This window comes from Rhinopithecus bieti, unplaced genomic scaffold (assembly GCF_001698545.2).
Source record: "Rhinopithecus bieti isolate Rb0 unplaced genomic scaffold, ASM169854v2 scaffold_73682, whole genome shotgun sequence".
Lineage (NCBI taxonomy): Eukaryota > Metazoa > Chordata > Mammalia > Primates > Cercopithecidae > Rhinopithecus > Rhinopithecus bieti.
Window position 1 is genome coordinate 2,377,219 of NW_016829166.1, and position 20,010 is coordinate 2,397,228.

At 39.6% G+C, this 20,010-nt stretch overlaps 1 protein-coding gene across 2 annotated transcripts in view; it reads left to right on the forward strand.

Annotated features, from left to right (window-relative positions):
• Positions 1–20,010, forward strand: part of TWSG1 (twisted gastrulation BMP signaling modulator 1) — a 123,571-nt gene that overhangs the window by 50,834 nt on the left and 52,727 nt on the right. The window contains exons 4-5 of one of the 2 annotated variants that reach the window (XR_001883935.1): positions 13,983–14,249; positions 17,007–17,117. Coding sequence is in view for 1 of the 2 variants with exons in the window: in XM_017864696.1 (XP_017720185.1) it covers positions 13,983–14,249; positions 17,007–17,188 (449 nt within the window). In the remaining variant the exon portion in view is untranslated. Of the gene's footprint in view, positions 1–13,982; positions 14,250–17,006; positions 18,485–20,010 lie in introns of those variants that run through there. The other variant, XM_017864696.1, reaches the window with a different exon arrangement.

Sequence of the window (20,010 nt, forward strand, 5' to 3'; positions counted from 1 at the left end):
AAAAAAAAAAAAAAAAAAAAAAAAAATGGTCATACTAGCCAGGTGTAGTGGCTCACGCCTGTAATCCCAGCACCGTGGGAGGCCGAGATGGGTGTATCAAATGGGTGGATCACTGAGTTTAGGAGTTTGAGACCAGCCTGGGCAACTTCACAAAACCCCATCTCTACAAAAAAATACAAAAAAAAAAAAAAAAAGAAAAAAAATGCTGGGCATTGTGGCTCACACCTGTATTCCTACCTATTAGGGAGGCGGAGGCTGAAGGATCACTTGAGCCTGGGAAATGAAAAAATGCTCAATATCACTAATCATTAGATAAATGCAAATCAAAACCACAACGAGATACTATCTCACGCCAGAGTGACTATTATATTAAAAAGTCAAAAAATAGCAGATGTTGGCGAAGTTGCGGAGAAAAGGGAACACTTATATACTGCTGGTGGGCGTGTAAATTAGTGCAACCATTGTGGAAAGCAGATTCCTCAAAGAACTAAAAATAGAACTACCATTTGACCCAGCAGTCCCACTACTCGGTATATACCCAAAGAAATATAAATCATTCTACCTTAAAGACACGTATGTTCATTTCAGCACTATTCACAATAGCAAAGACATGGAATCAACCTAAATCCCCCATCCATGGTAGACTGGATGAAGAAAATGGTACATACACACCATGGAATACTATGCAGCCAGAAAAAAGAATGAGATCTTGTCCTTTGCAGAAACGTGGATGGAACTGGAAGCCATTACCATTACCGTAGCAAAGTATCGCAGAAACAAAACCAAAGACCCCATGGTCTCATTTATAAGTGGGAGCTAAATAATGAGAACACATGGACAGAAAGAGGGGACAACAGACACTGGGGCCTACTTGAGGGTGGGGGTGGGGAGGAGGGGGAGGTTTGGAAAAAAACGATTGGGTACTATGCTTAGTATCCAGGTGATGAAATAATCTGTACACCAAACAAGTTGACCTATATAACCTGCACAAGTACTCCTGAACCTAAAATAGAAGTTAAAATGTTTTTAAAAAATAGATCCCAGAGGAAAAAACTATAATGGACAATTCTATATAAAAGAAGTATATCTATCCCTGTATCCTATCGTAGAATAAAGAGACTTGTTTGAAAAAAGAAACTTCTTAGTATTTTTATTAGAAGTGCATTGAATCTATAGATCAATTTGTAGAGAATTGATGAAGCTTGAATATTGTTTCTTCCTACCCGTGAACATGGTATTACTTTGTTTTTAATGAGAAACTCAGATGAGACTGTACTGTGGAGTAAATTAATTGTAGTCTTTTAAACTTGATGCTTCTTTGATTAAAGGTCTCCTGAAGAGAAAAAAAGATCCTGATTTCTTAACATCAGGCATTCCCTGTATACTGCCCTGTATACTGTGTGACTCATTAGAGAATTTTGTCTAGTAAAACCATTTTTAATTCTTTAAAATGTCAGGGTAGCAGCGTCTAAATTGGATTTGATCTAGTCAGTCATGGAATATTTTGTGAAACTTAATAATAGCTAATGCTTTTATAGCATCTTGTATGTGGCAAGCACTCTCCATGTATTACTTCATTCAGTCCTAACAACGAACCTAAAGAGTGTGTGAGTGTAATTTTCCCTCATCTGTTCCACACATGAGGAAACTGTGGCCAGAACTTAGTGACCTCCTAAGGTCGAATAACTAGTATGGAGGAAAGCCAGGGTTCCAGCCACGCAGTCTTGCTTCAAGGGTCCATGCTCCGTGATCCATTATGTTACACGGCTTCTTGATGTTATACATTATTCAGCTTCTTGTGAAGATGAAGGTGAAGGTGATTATCATCTTAAAATCACGTCATATGCACAGTAGCTTTCATCCGTAGCATAACTATTACTCTTGAGCTAGTGATGATGTTGGTTTTAATAAATAGTTATTTACAACTACTGATTTTTCATGATCTCCAGAAAGGTAACTGGGACTGAGGACAAAGCTGTAGTCCATGAACTTAGATTTTCTCTTTGGATTCAGCCAGATTGCCTGAGAACTGCATACTTAGACTGCATTTTTGTGGCTCTTTATGAAATTGCCTCAGCTGAACTACGGTTGGCTTTACACATTGAGTGTTCATTTAGAGGCAGCGTATAAATATGACAATTTGAGAGAGGACAGATGGTAGTGAGATTTTTATGTTGATCAAAACAGAGCCCAGGTTTTCAAAGATTAAGGAAAGCTGCCCTAGACCATGCCGTGCTCTCATTTTTCAGTTTCAGTCACTATTTGTCTCAGCGGTGTCCTCTTGGCTTCACTGTGTCTTCTAATATCATCAGCCAAATTGTTTCTTTCTTTTGTAATCTGTAGTTTCAAAATAATAGTTGTTCTGCTTTCAGAAAAAGACAATTATACTGTTGATTTGGTTCTTTTAAAAAACTACACACACCCTCTGGAGACTGATTTACTCCCTGTATTCATGCTGAGGAAACTAAGTGCCAGCAATGAAAACTTCTGTCTACTCTCGAACCCCTCTCACAATGAGGTCTATTTGATCAGATGCTGTGAATCCCATCAGCTTTTCTGGGTAACTGCCAGCACATTTTGCCATAGCGATCTAGCTACTATGGCTAGTCTCCTGCCATCTGTTCTTCTAATGCAACTGTTCTCAAACATTTTTTTTTGGAATCTCAGGACCCCTCTACACTCTGAAAAATTCAGTCTTTTGTGATATGTTGTAATGGTTGAAGTATATCAAGAAAATACAGCCTCACACAGCTATGTAATTGGAAAAGAAAAGAGCATTTTTAATAGCCTCATCCAATAATTATGTATCTGGAGTATCGTATTAATATATTCAGTATTTTAAAACTCATGAAGTAATAATTTTGCATACCTAGGTAGATTACTTAAGGTTCAAGCATTATGTTAAATTTTTCAAAAATGTAGAAAAGAAAGCCATCTAGCATCTACTACTATTAACATATATGTATTTCTCTTCGAAATATAATTTAAAAACTAAAATGACTACTTGAACATATCCTTGAACATAGTAAATTCAAGCAATGCCAAGAAAGTGTTTGTAATGAAATGCCTCCCTTCATACCCCTAGTTGCTCTCTCTCAAGTTGTTTATAATACAGCTAGTAAAGAGGTGTATATTTTTGAACCTATTTTTGAAATATACATCTAGAAAGTATACTCCACAAGTGTACAGCAAAATAAATTTACCTGAGCTTTACACACCCGTTACTAGCATCCATACGGAAAACCAGAACATGTGCTGGCACTACCAAAAACCTCATTGTGCTTATCCGCACATTTTAACATAGTTGTGCTTAAAACTCTATGATACCTTTAGAATAACTCTAAGATATCTTTATCTTTTAAAAACTCTAAGATACCTTTGGAATAACTATATTTATTTGCATCAAAAGATATCTTTCAATAATATTTTTGATCTTTTTTTGTCATTTACAGAAAGCACTTACATGAACCATACATCTCAGCTTTGGTTTCCTCTTTTCCTCATCACTGGAAAGTTCTCACTTTTGGGAAAGTTAACCATATTTAGAAAAAACAAGAGGAGGCTAGGCATGGTGACTGGGCGCGGTAGCTCACGCCTGTAATCCCAGCACTTTGGGAGGCCAAGGCAGGCAGATCACTTGAGGCCAGGAGTTCAAGACCAGCTTGGCCAACATGATGAAACCCTGTCTCTACTAAAAATACAAAAATTAGCTAGGCGTGGTGGCGCACACCTGTAGTCCCAGGTACTCGAGAGACTGAGACGGGAGAATCGCTTGATCCCAGGAAGTGGAGGTTGCAGTGAATCGATATCGTGTCACTGCACTCCAGCCTAGGTGACAGAGCGAGACTCTGTCTCAAAAACAAAGGCTGGGTGCAGTGACTCACGCCTGTAATCCCAGCACTTTGGGAGTCCGAGGCGGGCAGATCACCTGAAGTCAGGAGTTCGCCTGGCCAACATGGTGAAAACGTGTCTCTACTAAAAATAAAAAAAATTAGTGGGGCATGGCAGTGGGTGCCTGTAATCACAGCTACTTAGGAGTCTAAGGCAGGAGAATTGCTTGAAACCAGGAGGCAGAGGTTGCAGTGAGCTGAGATCATGCCTCTGCACTCTAGCCTGAGCTGGACAGAGCAAGACTCCGTCTCAAAAAAAAAAAAAAAAAAAAAATGTCTATTGGAAAATAATAAATTAAGAGAGGCTGGAAAAATAAAAAAATAAAAAAAAGAGGCTCTCCCCAACAAACTGTCAGCAACTTTAGGTAACAAATAACAAAAAGGTTGAGGTGAACCACTTAATATCAAAATATGTCTTACATACAATGACTAAATATACAAGTTTGAAGAACACAAAGACCAGTATGGCTGGATGTTCATAAATAAGGGGAAGAGTAGAGAAAGATGAGTGAGAGAGGTAGGTCAGGACCAGGTTTTGGAGACCATGGAAGGGAGTTTGGATTATATCCTAAGTATAATGGAAACTCACTGGAGAGTGTATGGTGGTGATATCTGAATTACTTTTTTTTTCTTTTTTTGAGACAGCGTCCTGCTCTGTCACCCAGGCTGGAGTGCAGAGGCATGATCTTGGCCACTGCAAACTCTGCCTCCCAGGTTCAAACGATTCTCCTGCCTCAGGCTCCCAAGGGGCTGGAATTACAGGTGTGAGCCACCACACCCAACTAATTTTTGTATTTTTAGTAGAGATGGGGTTTCACCGTGTTGGCCAGGCTGTCTTGAACTCCCGATCTCAGGTGGCCCACCTGCCTCGGCCTCCCAAAGTGCCGGGATTACAGGCGTGAGCCGCCGCGCCCGGCCCAGATATGCTTGCTCTTTAGTGAACAGATTGAAAGGGACACCAAACAAATTGCATAAAAGGGGCTATGGGGAGAGTGGGAGTGACCTTCCCAGCTAAACCCCAAAGAGGCTCCAGTTGCAGCTTTGTGGAGTGTGGGAGTGAGAAATGAATTTGCAAATAGCAAGATTATTTGAAGATCCGTCTGTAGAACAGCTGCATGATTTGATAACCGATTCCCTCCTCCATTCATCAGAAAAAGTTCCAAGTAATTAAGAAGTTTCTCTAGGAAAAAGAAATTGGAGAATTTCTCTCTAGAGAAATTGAAGGAGACTAGCTGAAAAGTAGTAGGGCCACGAATGTGTTGTTGGTACCCAGGCAAGGCCTCCTCATTCAGGCATTGCAGGGAGGAAAGGTGTCTTCAGCCTAATGACTAGATGTGAAAGAAAAATGGAGTAAGTGTACCTTAAAAGAAAGAATGAAGTAAAGAGCAGACCATGGACGAAATATTTAGGACATAAACTAAATCTTTTAAAACCAATTGTTATCTTTTAGAAAAGTTAACAAAATGTCATGTCTGTATTATGAAAAACAATCAGAACAAGAAAACTTTTGGAAATTTAAAATTCAATTGGGGCCAGGCATGGTGGCTCATGCCTATAATGCCAGCATTTTGTGAGGCCGAGGCGGGTGGATCACCTGAGGTCAGGAGTTCAAGACCAGCCTGGCCAATATGGCGAAACCCCAACTCTACTAAAAATACAAAAATTAGCTGGGTGTGGTGGGACATGCCTGTAGTCCCAGCTGCTCTGGAGGCTGAGACAGGAGAATCGCTTGATCCGGGGAGGCGGAGGATTCAGTGATCTGAGATCATGTCATTGAAGCCTGAGCAACAGAGAGAGAATCTGTCAAAAAAAAAAAAAAAAAAAAAAAAGGTCAGGCGTGGTGGCTCACACCTGTAATCCCAGCATTTTGGGAGAAACAGGCGGGCGGATCACCTGAGGCCAGGAGTTTGAGACCAGTCTGGCCAGCATGGTGAAACCTCATCTCTACTAAAAATGTAAAAATTAGGCAGGCATGGTAGTGGGTACCTGTAATCCCAGCTATTCAGAGGCTGAGGCAGGAGAATTGCTTGAACCCAGGAGGCAGAGCTGGCAGTGAGCACTCCAGCCTGGGCGACAGAGTGAGACTCCATCTAAAAAAAAAAAAAAAAAATCAATTGGAAAAATAATCAGAGAGTGTGAAAATATTATTGGAGTGTCATAGAATATAGTGAAAACAGGCAGGTAATAAAATATAACAGGGAATATAACACCCCAGAAGAATTTTTAAAGAAAGGAAGGAGGGAAGAAATTTTCAAATAGTAGAAGAAAAATTACCAAAGCTGAGAAAAAAAAACCAGTGAGACCTTAGGTTGAAAGAACCTACAGAATGCTGAGTGAGATGAGTGAAACGAAACCTACATGTGCCACATCCTCAAAATTTTACCACTTCTGGGTTAAAAAATACTCTAAAAGATTTCAGAAAGAATAATAGGGGTTTGTCTACAAGAAGCTAAAAATCACACTGCCATCAGACTTCTCGCCAGTATCACTGGGCCAATGACTTAAGTGGTTGGTGGGAAAATTATTTTGACCTGTCAAATTATCAGGAATGTGAATGTAAAATAGAAACATTTTTAGACAAATAATAAGTCTAAGTTTCCTTCTCACCTACCATTTCTAAAAGAATGAATAGAGATCAATCAAACAAAACAGGATAGAAAACCAAGAAAGATAACAACATGGGTTGAAGGAAGCAATAGCTTTAACCGGAGTTCAGTTAAGGATAGCTGCAGAATGATAATCACACAGGAGGCCTGGGATGAGGCGTCCTGACTGAAGCAGTAAGTAAAGAGAAAAAAGAAACTGGGTTCAAGCGTATCGTTGAGAAACATTATTGTGTGGTACACAGAAAGAAAATTCCAAGCATAGAAATGCCAAGAAAAAAGAAAACTGAACAAGAAAATAATTCTCCATAAAGGAATTAAATTTGGCAGTTAATTTTTTATTATAAAAATACTGAAATATACACAGAAGTGGAGCAAAGAGCATAATGAACTATGTATTCCTCACGCAGGTTCGGCAGTGGTCCAGAATATGCCACATTCGCCTCATCCTTTTTTCTTTCTTTACTGAAGTATTTAAAAGCAAATCGCAGGCCGGGCGCAATGACTCATGAATAATCCCAGCGCTTTGGGAGGCCGAGCTGGGCAGATCACCTGAGGCCAGGAATTCGAGACCAGCCTAGTCAAAATGGCAAAACCTCATCTCTACTAAAAATACAAAAAAATATTAGCTGGATATGGTGGGGGGTGCCTGTAGTCCCAGCTACTTGGGAGGCTGAAGCAGGAGAATCACTTGAACCCAGGAGGCAGAGGCTGCAGTGAGCTGAGATCGTGCCATTGGACTCTAGCCTGGGCAACAAGAGTGACCCTGTCTCAAAAAAAGCAAATTGCAGACATCAAATACTTTTTAACCCTACTTTCCTTCAGTGTCAATCTCTAAAAAAAGGTGGACATTGACTTTTTCTAATCATAATGCTGTTATAACACCTAACAAAATTAAGAACAATTTCTTGGTGAAATCTAAAATTCAGTTCATGATCAGGTTTCTCCAGATGTTTCAAAAATGTGTTATCACAGTTCACTTGTTCAAATTAATTCAGAATTCTTGTATTGAATTTGCTTGTTGCGTTTTCATCCAGATTGACCCTCCTTCCATTTCTGTCATGCCACTTGCCAATGAAGGAACTGTATCAGTTGACCTATAGAATAGCCCACATTCAGGATTTGACTGCTTCCTGTGGTATCCTTTAACTTGTTCCTCTGCCCATCTGTATTTCTAGTAATTTGAAGTTAAGTATAAGAAAATGGTTAGATTCAGGTTTAATATTTCTTGGCAAGAACATCTCTTAGGTCATGCCATGTGAAATGTAACATGGTTTTCATTGTTTTATGAAGTTCAAGGAAAAGTTCACTTTATCTCAAGATCAGAAGTATTGTCCTTTGACAATATGACATTGAACAAGGAAGTCCTACCATACTACCTGTTCTGTCATGAACAATTTTCATAGGATTATGTTAAGGTAACTACTTGTACTGGTTTTCAACTTTTAGAATCAATGTATGAGACCAGGCTGCATTGTGAATTTGCCACAGAATATGGTTATCAAGTTTGTCAATATAGAATTTGGAGAAGTTGGCTAGGGAAAGTGGGAAAGACCTTAGTTTTTTTTTTTTTTTTTTTTTTGAGACAGAGTCTCGCTCTGTCGCCCAGGCTGGATTGCAGTGGCCGGATCTCAGCTCACTGCAAGCTCCGCCTCCCGGGTTCACGCCATTCTCCTGCCTCAGCCTCCCGAGTAGCTGGGACTACAGGCGCCCGCCACCTCGCCCGGCTAGTTTTTTGTATTTTTTAGTAGAGACGGGGTTTCACGGTGTTAGCCAGGATGGTCTCGATCTCCTGACCTCGTGATCCGCCCGTCTCGGCCTCCCAAAGTGCTGGGATTACAGGCTTGAGCCACCGCGCCTGGCCTAGACCTTAGTATCTTTATCAGCAAATCAAGGACATCAGGTTTACTAGTTTTAATGCAATATATTGAGATTTAAATTACGAATGTTTTTGTCCTAAATTTGTTAAATGCACAAAACTCCCCCCACATTTTTTTGATAGAATGAAATCTCTGATAATGAGCACTGAAGTTTCATTTATTTATTTGTTTGTTTTTTAGAGACAGGGTCACATGAGTTACCCAGCCTGGCCTGAAACTTTTGGGTTCTGTCAGTCTTCCTGCCTCAGCCTCCCAAGTGACTGGGACTACAGATGCGTGCCACCGTGCCTGGCTGAAATTTCTTTAAAGTCTTCAGTCGATGTTAAATTTAGCTTTTATAATGTTTGAACTCAGTTGTTTACCTTTAACTCTATTTACTAATTTTTTTGTTTGTTTTTTGGCTTTTTGTTTGTTTGTTTGTTTTTGAGATGGAGTTTCGCTCTTGTTGCGCAGGCTGGAGTACAATGGTGAAATCTTGGCTCACCACAGTCTCAACCTCCCGGGTTCAAGCAATTCTCCTGCCTCAGCCTCCTGAGTGGCTGGGATTACAGGCATGTGCCACCATGCCAGCCTAATTGTGTATTTTTAGTAGAGACAGGGTTTCTCCTTGTTGGTCAGGCTGGTCTCGAACTCCTGACCTCAGGTGATCCGCCCGCCTCAGCCACCAAAAGTGCTGAGATTACAGGTGTGAACCACTGCGCCTGGCCACTAATTTTTATTTATAAATTTGGCAGAAGACTATATTATGTATAGTTGTATAATATGAGCATTCTAAGTATTATTTGCTTTTTGATAGCGCTTAAAGATTATGTATAGATGTAGTTATTAGAAAGAGTAGTAGACATGAAATCAGGAGGCTACATCATGATCTTGGCTCTGATCCTAGATGACATAATATTGGACAAATCATTTGACTTAACTGCGCCTATTTCTTCTTTTTATGAATAAAGGGATCAGATTTGATCATTTAAATGATCAAACAACCTAAGTTATTTAGGTTATTAGGTCATACAACCTAAGTTATTCAAGTTCAGATGTATTGAAAAATGTGATGAAGAGCACACACAACTTTGTTCTCCTCCGCTCTTGCCATGATCCTTAAACTAACAAAATGAGGAAATAGATGGCTTTTTTTCTCCTCCCTGAATTTATAAAAATAGGAATTTATAAATTTGGCTTAACTCTTTAAACTTTTAATCTGAGGAAGAAGTGAAACTCCATCTTACACCTAATAGATGCAAAACAAAAATGAAACATAATTTAGCTTTCAGAAGTATAGCCACACCCCACGGAGATATTGCTGATTTGGTTCCAGATCACTGCAGTAAAGCGACGGTCCCAATGAAGTGAATCACGCAAATACTTTGGTTTCCCAGTGCATATAAAAGTTATTTTACACTATACTGTAGTTTATTAAGTGTGCAATTGTATTATGTCTTAAAAAATACATACCTTAAATACAAAATACTTCATTGTTAAAAAATGCAAAAAATCATCTAAGCCTTCAGACAGTTGTAATCTTTTTGCTGGTGGAGGCTCTTGCCTCGATCTTAATGGCTGCTAATTGATCAGGCTGGTGGTTGCTGAAGGTTGGAGTGGCTATGACAGTTTCTTTCTTCTTCCTTTTTTTTTTTCCCAAGACGGAATCTCGCTCTGTCACCCAGGCTGGAGTGCAGTGGCACAATCTCGGCTCACTGCGACCTCCGCCTCTCAGATTCACACCGTTCTCCTGCCTTAGCCTCCCAAGTAGCAGGGACTACAGGCACCCACCACCATGCCCAGCTAAATTTTTGTATTTTTAGTAGAGACAGGGTTTCACCGTGTTAGCCAGGATGGTCTCAATCTCCTGACCACGTGATCCACCCGCCTCGGCCTCTCAAAGTGCTGGAATTACAGGTGTGAGCCACCGTGCCTGGCCTTCTTTCTTCTTTTATTAAATATAGATGGAGTCTCGGCCAGGTGCGGTGGCTCAAGCCTGTAATCCCAGCACTTTGGGAGGCCGAGACGGGCGGATCACGAGGTCAGGAGATCGAGACCATCCTGGCTAACACAGTGAAACCCCGTCTCTACTAAAAATACAAAAACTAGCCGGGCGAGGTGGCGGGCGCCTGTAGTCCCAGCTACTCGGGAGGCTGAGGCAGGAGAATGGCGTAAACCCGGGAGGCGGAGCTTGCAGTGAGCTGAGATCCGGCCACTGCTTTCCAGTCCGGGCCACAGAGCGAGACTCCGCCTCAAAAAAAAAAAAAAAAAAAAAGAGATGGAGTCTCATTATGCTGCCTAGACTGGTCTCAATTTCCTGGCCTCAAGCAATCCTCTAGCCTTGGTCCCCCAAAATGCTGAGATTACAGGCATGAGCCATCACACTGGCTGGCAGTGTCTTAAAATATGATAACACTGAAGTTTGTTGCATCAGTTGACTCTTCCTTTCATGAAATATTTCTCTGTTGCACGTCATGCTATTTGATAACATTTTACCCACAGTAGAACTTCTTTCAAAATTGGGCCAGATGCAGTGGCTCATGTCTATAAACCCAGAGCTTTGGAAATCTGAGACAGGAGGATAGCTGCAGGCCAGAGTTTGAGACAAGCCTGGACATTGTAGTGAGACCCCCATCTCTGCAAAAAATGGAAAAAATTAGCTGGGCATGGTGGTGCACACGTCTAGATCTAGTTACTTGGGAGGCTGGGGTGGGAGGATCCCCTTGAGTCCAAGAGTTCAGTACTGCAGTGAGTTGTGATTGTGCCACTACACTCCAGCTTGGGTGAAGAGTAAGACTCTCTCTCAGTAAATAAAAATTAAAAATTGGAGTCAGTCCTGAAACCCCGCACTGCTTTAACAACTGGGTTTACATAATATTCTAAATCCTTTGTTGTCATTTCAACAATGTTTACAGCATTTTCACTAGGAGTAGATTCCATCTCAAGAAACTCCTTTGCTCATCCATAAGAAGCAGCTCCTCATTTGTTCAGGTTTTTTAATGAGATTGCAATAATTCAGTCACATCCTCAGGCCACACTTCTAGTTCTCTTGCTGTTTCCACTACATTTTCAGTAATTTTCTCCACTGAAGTCTTGAACCCCTCAAAGTCATCCATGAGTGTTGTACTCAACTTCTCTTCTAAACTCCTGATAATGTTGATAGTTTGACCTCCTCCCATCAATCATGAATGTTCCTAATGGCATCTAGAATGGTGAATCCTTTCCAGAAGGGTTTCAGTTTAGTTTGCCCAGATCCATCAGAAGAATCTATGGCAGCTATAACCTTACAATATATATTGCTGAGATAATAAGACTTGCAAGTTGAAATGACTCCCTCAACCTTGGGTTTCAGGACATCTGCTGTATTAGCAGGCATGAAAGCAACACTAATCTCCTTGTATGTCTTCATCAGAGCTCTTGGGTGACCAGGTACATTGTCAGTGAGCAGTAATATTTGAAAGGAATCATTTTTTCTGAAAAGTAGGTCTCAACAGTAGACTTAAAATATTCAGTAAACCATGCTATAAACAAATGTGCTGTCATCCAGGCTTTGTTGTTCTATTTCTAGGGCACAGGCAGGGTAGATTTAGCATAAATCTTATGGGTGCCCTAGGGTTTTTGGAATGGTAAATTAGCATTGGCTTCAACCCAAAGTTACCAGCTGCATTAACCCCCAGCAAGATAGTGGGCCTGTTCTTTGAAGCTTTTGAAACCAGGCATTGACTTTTTTCTAGCTAGGATAGTCCTAGATAGCATCGTCTTGCAATAGAAGGTTGTTTCATCTACATTGAAAATCTGTTGTTTGGTATAGCCACCTTCACCAATGACTTAGCTAGATCTTCTGAATAACCTGCTGCAGTTTGTACATCAGCACTTGCTGCTTCGCTTTGCACTTTTATGTTGTAGAGATGGCTTCTTTCCTTAAACCTCATGAACCAATCTCTGCCAGCTTCAGAGTTTTCTTCTGTAGCGTCCTTACCTCTCTCAGCCTTCACATAATTGAAGAGAGGCCCTTGCTCTGGATTGAACTTTAAGGGAATATTTTGGCTGGTTTAATCTATCCAGACCACTCAAATTTTCTCCATATCAGCAGTAAGGCTGTTTCACTTTCTTAGCACTTTCCATTTCCTTCAAGAACTTTTCCCTTGCATTCCCAACTAGGCTGTTTGGCACAATGGCACAGGATTTCCCTCAGCCTTGATGTACCTGATGTTTACTTGTGACCAGACTTACGTCACACATTCTTGGCAACATCACCACCTCCCATCACTGGTGCTGTTAACTTTGATCTTCTGACCATATTGGTGCCCGCCAGACTTCTCCACATTAAAGTCATTATTAATGACCTTTTGTAAGTGATTAGTATTTTGTGGAGAGCTTTCCAAGAATACATCAGCATGTTCTTATCTAACAGTCACCCACCAGACTTAATATCCATTGACTACTCCCATCCGAATCAAACCCCTGTGAGAGTGCCAAATGGTGACTTTCTGTTTCCTTTCTTCTACGTTTATCAGTTGGTAAGGAATATCATTCCCTTCTCTTGTATTTATTTGTATATAAAAACTCATTGCCAGGCGCAGTGGCTCACGCCTGTAATCCCAGCACTTTGGGAGGCCGAGGCGGGCAGATCACAAGGTCAGGAGATCAAGACAATCCTGGCTAACATGGTGAAACCCCGTCTCCACTAAAAAATACAAAAAAATTAGCCAGGCATGGTGGCGGACACCTGTAGTCCCAACTACTCAGGAGGCTGAGGCAGGAGAATGGTGTGAACCTGGGAGGTGGAGCTTGCAGTGAGCCGAGATCCCGCCACTGCACTCCAGACTGGGCAACAGAGTGAGATTCCGTCTCAAAAAAAAAAGAAAGAAAGAAAAGAAGAAAAAAAGAAAGAGCTCATTGATTCTTCTTTTGTTTACAAGATGGTAATACATTTTTATTGATTGATTGATTGATTGATTGACATGGGGTTGCCCAGGCTAGAGTCCAGTGGTACAGTGATAGCTTACTGCAGCCTTATCTCCTGGGCTCAAGAAATCCTCCTGCCTCAGCCTCCCAAGTAGCTGGGACTACAGGCATGTACCACCACACCCAGCTAATATTTTTTAATTTTTGTAGAGATGATGTTTGCTATGTTGCCTAAGCTGGTATCAAACTCCTGGGCTGTAGTGATCCTCCCACCTTGGCCTCCTAAGTGCTGGGATTATAGGTGTGAGCCAATGTGCTCAGCTTATTATTATTTTAATGCTCAAATTGTCTATTAGCCAGTAGGAGCCCCTTCAGTTGGCCTCCTGTGTCTCTTCAGCATGCTCCATCATTCATGGTGCACTTCGTTACTTTCTGGCACAAATGTGTTCCTGGCTCATTTTGTACTTTCCTGACCCAGCCTTCAAATCAGTCTTTCCTCCAAGTAGCTCTGGTTCCTATTAGGTATTTTAAAAACAAGATCTGAGCGTTCAGTATGCTTGAAGCTAGTGGGGTAGGATATCATCATTTAGGCTCACCCAGCAAAAAAAAAAAGCTAGGAAAATATCTACATGTAATCCTAGAAGTTACATAATTTTAATGTGTTATAGCTCTGATTGCAAGGCAGTGACTAACAAAATCTTATGGTATTACCCCCAACCCAGGTATGTGTAATCCTCGAAATTATAGTGACACACCTCCAACTTCAAAGAGCACAGTGGAGGAGCTGCATGAACCGATCCCTTCTCTCTTCCGGGCACTCACAGAAGGAGATACTCAGTTGAATTGGAACATCGTTTCTTTCCCTGTTGCAGAAGAACTTTCACATCATGAGAATCTGGTTTCATTTTTAGAAACTGTGAACCAGCCACACCACCAGAATGTGTCTGTTCCCAGCAATAATGTTCACGCGCCTTATTCCAGTGACAAAGGTAACTGCCAACAGTTGGCTTTTCCATTCCGCCCCTCATGTGGTCTGTCCATGTAATCTATAAAACTTTTATAAGACCATCTTTTGGAACAGCTTTTTGGTTTTGAATTTGTATCATCTCACATAAGTTCTAGACTCAATAACCCTGATCCCATCATATCTAGAGGCACATGCCAGAATGATAAGAGGAAAAAAAATATCTCCCATCCCTGAGTAGATAAAGAGGCATGTCGACCAGGTGTGGTGGCTCATGCCTGTAATCCCAGCACGCTGAGAGACTGAGGCAGGTGGATCACGAGGTTAAGAGTTCGAGACCAGCCTGGCCAACATGGTGAAACCCCGTCTCTACTAAGAATACAAAAATTAGCCGGCCGTGGTGGCAGGCGCCTATAGTCCCAGCTACTAGGGAGGCTGAGGCAGGAGAATTGCTTGAACCTGAGAGTCAGAGGTTGCTGTGAACCGAGATCGCACCACTGCACTCCAGCCTGGGTGGCAGAGCAAGACTCCGTCTCACCAAAAAAAAAGATAAAGAGGCATGTCAGCATATTGTCAAAATTCCTCCATACTCCTGGCAGCAGAGGCTGTACTGTATTGGAAAATAGATAATTGTTCCTAGTTCTGGTATTTATTTGTCTTAGGCTTTATTCTCTTCATAAGATAACAACAGTGCTGCTTCTCTAATATGATATTGCTCATTGTCAGGTAACATTCAGAGTATCCCATGAAGTCAGATTGTTATAATAGCAGACATACCAAAATGATGCCAAAGTCATTAGCTAAATTTCTTTATAAGCAAATTGGTATTCCAGACATCTCATTTCCAGGCATAAACTAACCCCAGCCAGTTCTCTGCAAATGAGTGCTGTTGGTCAGAAAAGGAATTAAATGAGAAAATAACTTATACAAATTACAGAAGCATATTTAAGAGCATTTATTAGTGAAGATAGGGCATATCATAATTTTGGAATGTAAAAAGCATGTGACTTTTATAAAATCTTTGATATTTTTGATAAAAGGCACCATATAATTTTACTGTGGAAGCATAAAGCACTTATGAAAAATTGGAATTATTTCTTAAAATATGAGGTGAATTATGTATAAATAGTATAATATGTACTCTTACTTGACTATTACTTGTGCCCTCTATTACATTCCTACCTATATAAAACAGTGTGGGCCGGGTGCAGTGGCTCACACCTGTAATCCCAGCACTTTGGGAGGCTGAGGCGGGCGGATAACCTGAGGTCGGGAGTTCAAGACCAGCCTGACCAACATGGAGAAATCTCGTCTCTACTAGAAATACAAAATTAGCTGGGCATGGTAGCGCATGCCTGTAATCCCAGCTACTTGGGAGGCCGAGGCAGGAGAATCACTTGAGCCTGGGAGGTGGAGGTTGCGGCGAGCCGAGATCGTACCATTGCATTCCAGCCTGGGCAACTAGAGCAAAACTCCATCTCAAAAAAAAAAAAAAAAAAAAAAAACCGTGTGAGCTTCAGACGTTAATAGTAAAAGCAAAACAGCTTCTGTTAAATGACAGTGTAAGAATTCTTACTCCCTTTTAGGTTAAAGTACTTTGTAAAACAAATGCTAGATTTTGGAAAACATTAGAAACATATGGAATGCAATAATATGTTTGTTTATCATTTTCTCCATTATTAAAATGTAAATAATCAACATAATAGATACTAAATAATAATTCATAAGTTTTGTTCAAAGATTATTTAAATTTATGAAGCAATTAGCAAGAACCTAATTCCTGGAAACTGCAGCTGTCTTCAAGATACAGCTAAAGTTTTTTCTCTGTGACATCTTTCCTGGGCACCTCTTCCCCCAGATAGAGTTAGCCTCTTCCTACTGCTCCTCCTGCATTTGCAGTTTGTTTGTTTGTTTTTTGAGACAGAGTTTCACTCTTGTTGCCCAAGCTGGAGTGCAATGGCGCCATCTCGGCTCACTACAACCTCCACCTCCCAAGTTCCAGTGATTCTCCCGCCTCAGCCTCCCAAGTAGCTGGGGTTACAGGCACCCGCCATCATGCCCGGTTAATTTTTTGTATTTTTAGTAGAGACAGGGTTTCACCATGTTGGCCAGGCTGGTTGCAAACTCCTGGCCTCAGGTGATCCACCTGCCTCGGCCTCCCAAAGTGTTGGGATTACAGACTTGAGCTACCATGCCTGGCCTGCATTTGCAGTTCTATTTGTTGTCTGTTTTTAGCTTATGGATCTATCATTTTCTACTTAGTTCTGTGGATTCTCTGATTCCTCTACTGAAAATATAAAGATTAGCCGGGTGTGGTGGTGTATGCCTGTAAATCCCAGCTAATCAGGAGGCTGAGGCAGAGACTTGAACCTGGGAGGTGGAAGCTACAGTGAGCCAAGATCGCACCACTGCACTCCCGCCTGGGTGACAGAGTGAGACTCCATCTCAAAAAAAAAAAAAAAAGGAAATGCCCAGTTTAAAAGTACAGCTGGATAACATAGCAAATGTTTTTAAGCCCAATAAACCAACCTTTAGATCAAAGCCTGAAATTTAATAAGAGAAGCTAAGGAAGCCCTTTGCCTTCTTCAGATAGAGTGGGAGAATCTGACTTCCTTCTCAACATAATTAATTAATGAAGATCTTTTTTCCTGTACCTCATCTTTGTCATGTACAGACCAGCAGTAAGAGAATTAAGATAAATAACTATTAATATTCAACTAGGTAATAAAGCTTTTTTTTGTTTTCTTTTTTCTTGCCCTGAAATCTTAAATTTTGTTTTCAGAACACATGTGTACTGTGGTTTATTTTGATGACTGCATGTCCATACATCAGTGTAAAATATCCTGTGAGTCCATGGGAGCATCCAAATATCGCTGGTTTCATAATGCCTGCTGTGAGTGCATTGGTCCAGAATGTATTGACTATGGTAGTAAAACTGTCAAATGTATGAACTGCATGTTTTAAAGAAGGAAGACAAATGCAAACCAAAGCAACTTAGTAAAAGAATAGGTATAAAAAGTTATTCTGTAAGTCTGTTGGTTGTATCAGAATCCCGGTAAGTTAAGTTGTAAAGACTTTGGAGTAAGTTTCTTTTAAAATATGACATAGCCAGTGATGTGTTTAATTATATAACTGTTCTTACTGATTGTATTGCCCCTAGCAATATGCCCTTTCCTTTGAATACATATACAACTTTGGTTATATGAGAAGCAGGTGTACAGAGAATTTCTTGAAAGATCTGAGGTTTTTAACATGAAGCCTGATATGGTTTTCCTTTAGCATTCCAAAAGGTTTTTGCAGTGTTAGCAGAAGCTGTTGATGTGAGTTATGATTTCTTCATGTGCAACTCTTAGCACAGAGTTTTTATAGTTGCACATCATTCCTCTTTGTGCCTTGTTTTATCCATTTTATAAATAGAGTAGATATTTGATATACCACTCTGGTAACTCATATAAAATATCATCATAAAAGCTTAATTTCTTCCCTTTTGTGTTGGTTTTAAAAGGTAAATGCTTACCATATTTTATAATTGAGAACTCTTACATAGTAGAATCCATTCTACAATACATGTGTTGACAAAGCTCTAGAGAATGTTTCCTATTCTCTTCTATTTCCCCTGCCCAAAGTGCTGACGACATAGGCAGTGATGAAGAATCTTTACCAAGATTGTCAGGGTGTACCTATGAAATTGCATTAAATGCACTGCTAGGGTAAATAATTAGCAAGCAAAAGCATTTCTGTGACTTAAGGTACCAGCTTAAAGAGCACTAGGGATGGGGAACGAATGCCAAATCAGACTCTACCTAGAGCACCAGGAAACAGCTTGTACCCTGGTAGGGAAATGGTGTCGCTGAAAGGGGAGGCCGAGCCGGTGCGAGACTGAACTCGTGCAGCCTTAGCCAAGACAAAGCAGTGTTTTCCAGCAGACGGGTGATGGGACAGGAATTGAAGAGAATTTACTCATATGAACAGGGCAGGGTGAAAATGCTGGGAATTATAAAGGGAAACAAACTTAAAACCATCTACATTCATATTTTGTAATATTTCATTTGTTAAGTTTATATCTGGATATAATGGTCTTTTTAAACAAGTATATCGTGGGAGGTTAAGATTATGAAATTTTGAAATCTCTATTCAAGATGATGTTCACTCCAAATAGGCTACAGAATTTAGCCAACATTTTATATAATGTTTCAATAAATGTTTCAATAGATACTATGTGCCCTTCATAGTAATAAAATCTCAATCTTTAAGCATGAATCTAAAACACAAATGTTTATATTACAGACTCTTAATTTTACCAAATTACTAATTGCTCTAGTGCATATCTGAACTATAAGCAACTTTTTAGGAATACCTCTTTGTACATCTACATATTTTAGTATATAAAAATAGATAATGCTCTTGGATACATTTTGTGTTATTCATGATCTGAATAGCAGTTAGTTAAAAGATCATTTGTAATATTATGATCAACTATTATAAATTAAAGTCTTAATACCTTTCCTGCTCTTTCAAATAACTCTAATTAATATTCAAGATATTTTAGCCTTTTAAAAAGTTGAGATTTAGCTCATGGATATATTTTTTGGTAGGAAAACATTAGGGTCTCCTTTTCTTCCTTTTACCTAGAATGCCTCGTTTAAAAGTGCCTTGAAAATATTTAGCTCCCCTTCTTCATGAGCACCTGTAGAGCTGAAAGTATTCTTGAACTTTACACAGAAAGCTGAAAGGAATCTGCAGCCTCCTGCTGCAGTTCAACTCTGCTGTTTTTCAGTCATTTCCTACTGTGAGTGGAGTGATGTTTGTGTGTGTGTTGGCAACATGCCTAATGTTTTCTTAATGATGACAACAAATATTTTAAAACTGCATTTATCATTTTTCAGGTCTTTATTATTAAATTTTAAAATGTAATATCTGTTTCCCACCCCCTACATTAGGAGGATACTTTCTTAAACCACATTGTTTTAATTGATTTTTCTTACCTTGATTTCTGTCATTAGAAATGATCCCTAAATGTAATGATCTTTTGCCTTCAAATTTGGCTTATTTTTTCCGATTTATGAGGGGTTGAAAGAAAGAATTCACCTAAAAGATTCCATGTCCAGTTTTATAATGTATTTCAGGTTCTGAATAACAATATTTTTTCCAAATTGAAAGTAAATATTCAAGAAGTTGATAGCCTGGTTAAAAGTTAGATCCTCTATTACCATGCTAAGCACATTAACTTCTATATTGAAGTTTTGGTAAAAATTCTCTTTTCTTTTTTAATAAAAAATTAGATTATTACTTTTCTTATAACCAGATTTTAAAAGCACTAGATTTTAAATCAGTGGGTATCATAAAAGCCATATATAAAAGATCCTTTCTTATAGTAAGACTTGTGCTTGTTAGCAGGTTTTCTGTTAGTTTTCCCCATAACATTTAATTATTACTAAAACTGTATTTACAATAGTACCAAATCAAATGATAATTTAAATAAAATCTATTCTGTGTTTATGTAGGGTGGTATAAAAGAGAGGTCTTCATTTAGACATGTGATTTCTAAAATTCCAGAAAGCAAAATTGATGAGACGTTAGAATATTTGAACAATTATTTATAATCAGGGTAGCATTCAAAAGGAGAAAAGAAAGTTTTCTGAAAAAATGCGGTAAATCTAAGCCACATTTCTAAAGTTTATTTTTATGAAAGCTTCTTTTAAGATTTTTGAAATCTATTCTGCATTCCCAAGAGTTTATGTTTATTGTATTTTATATGATCTACAACATATAAAATTGTGTATTTT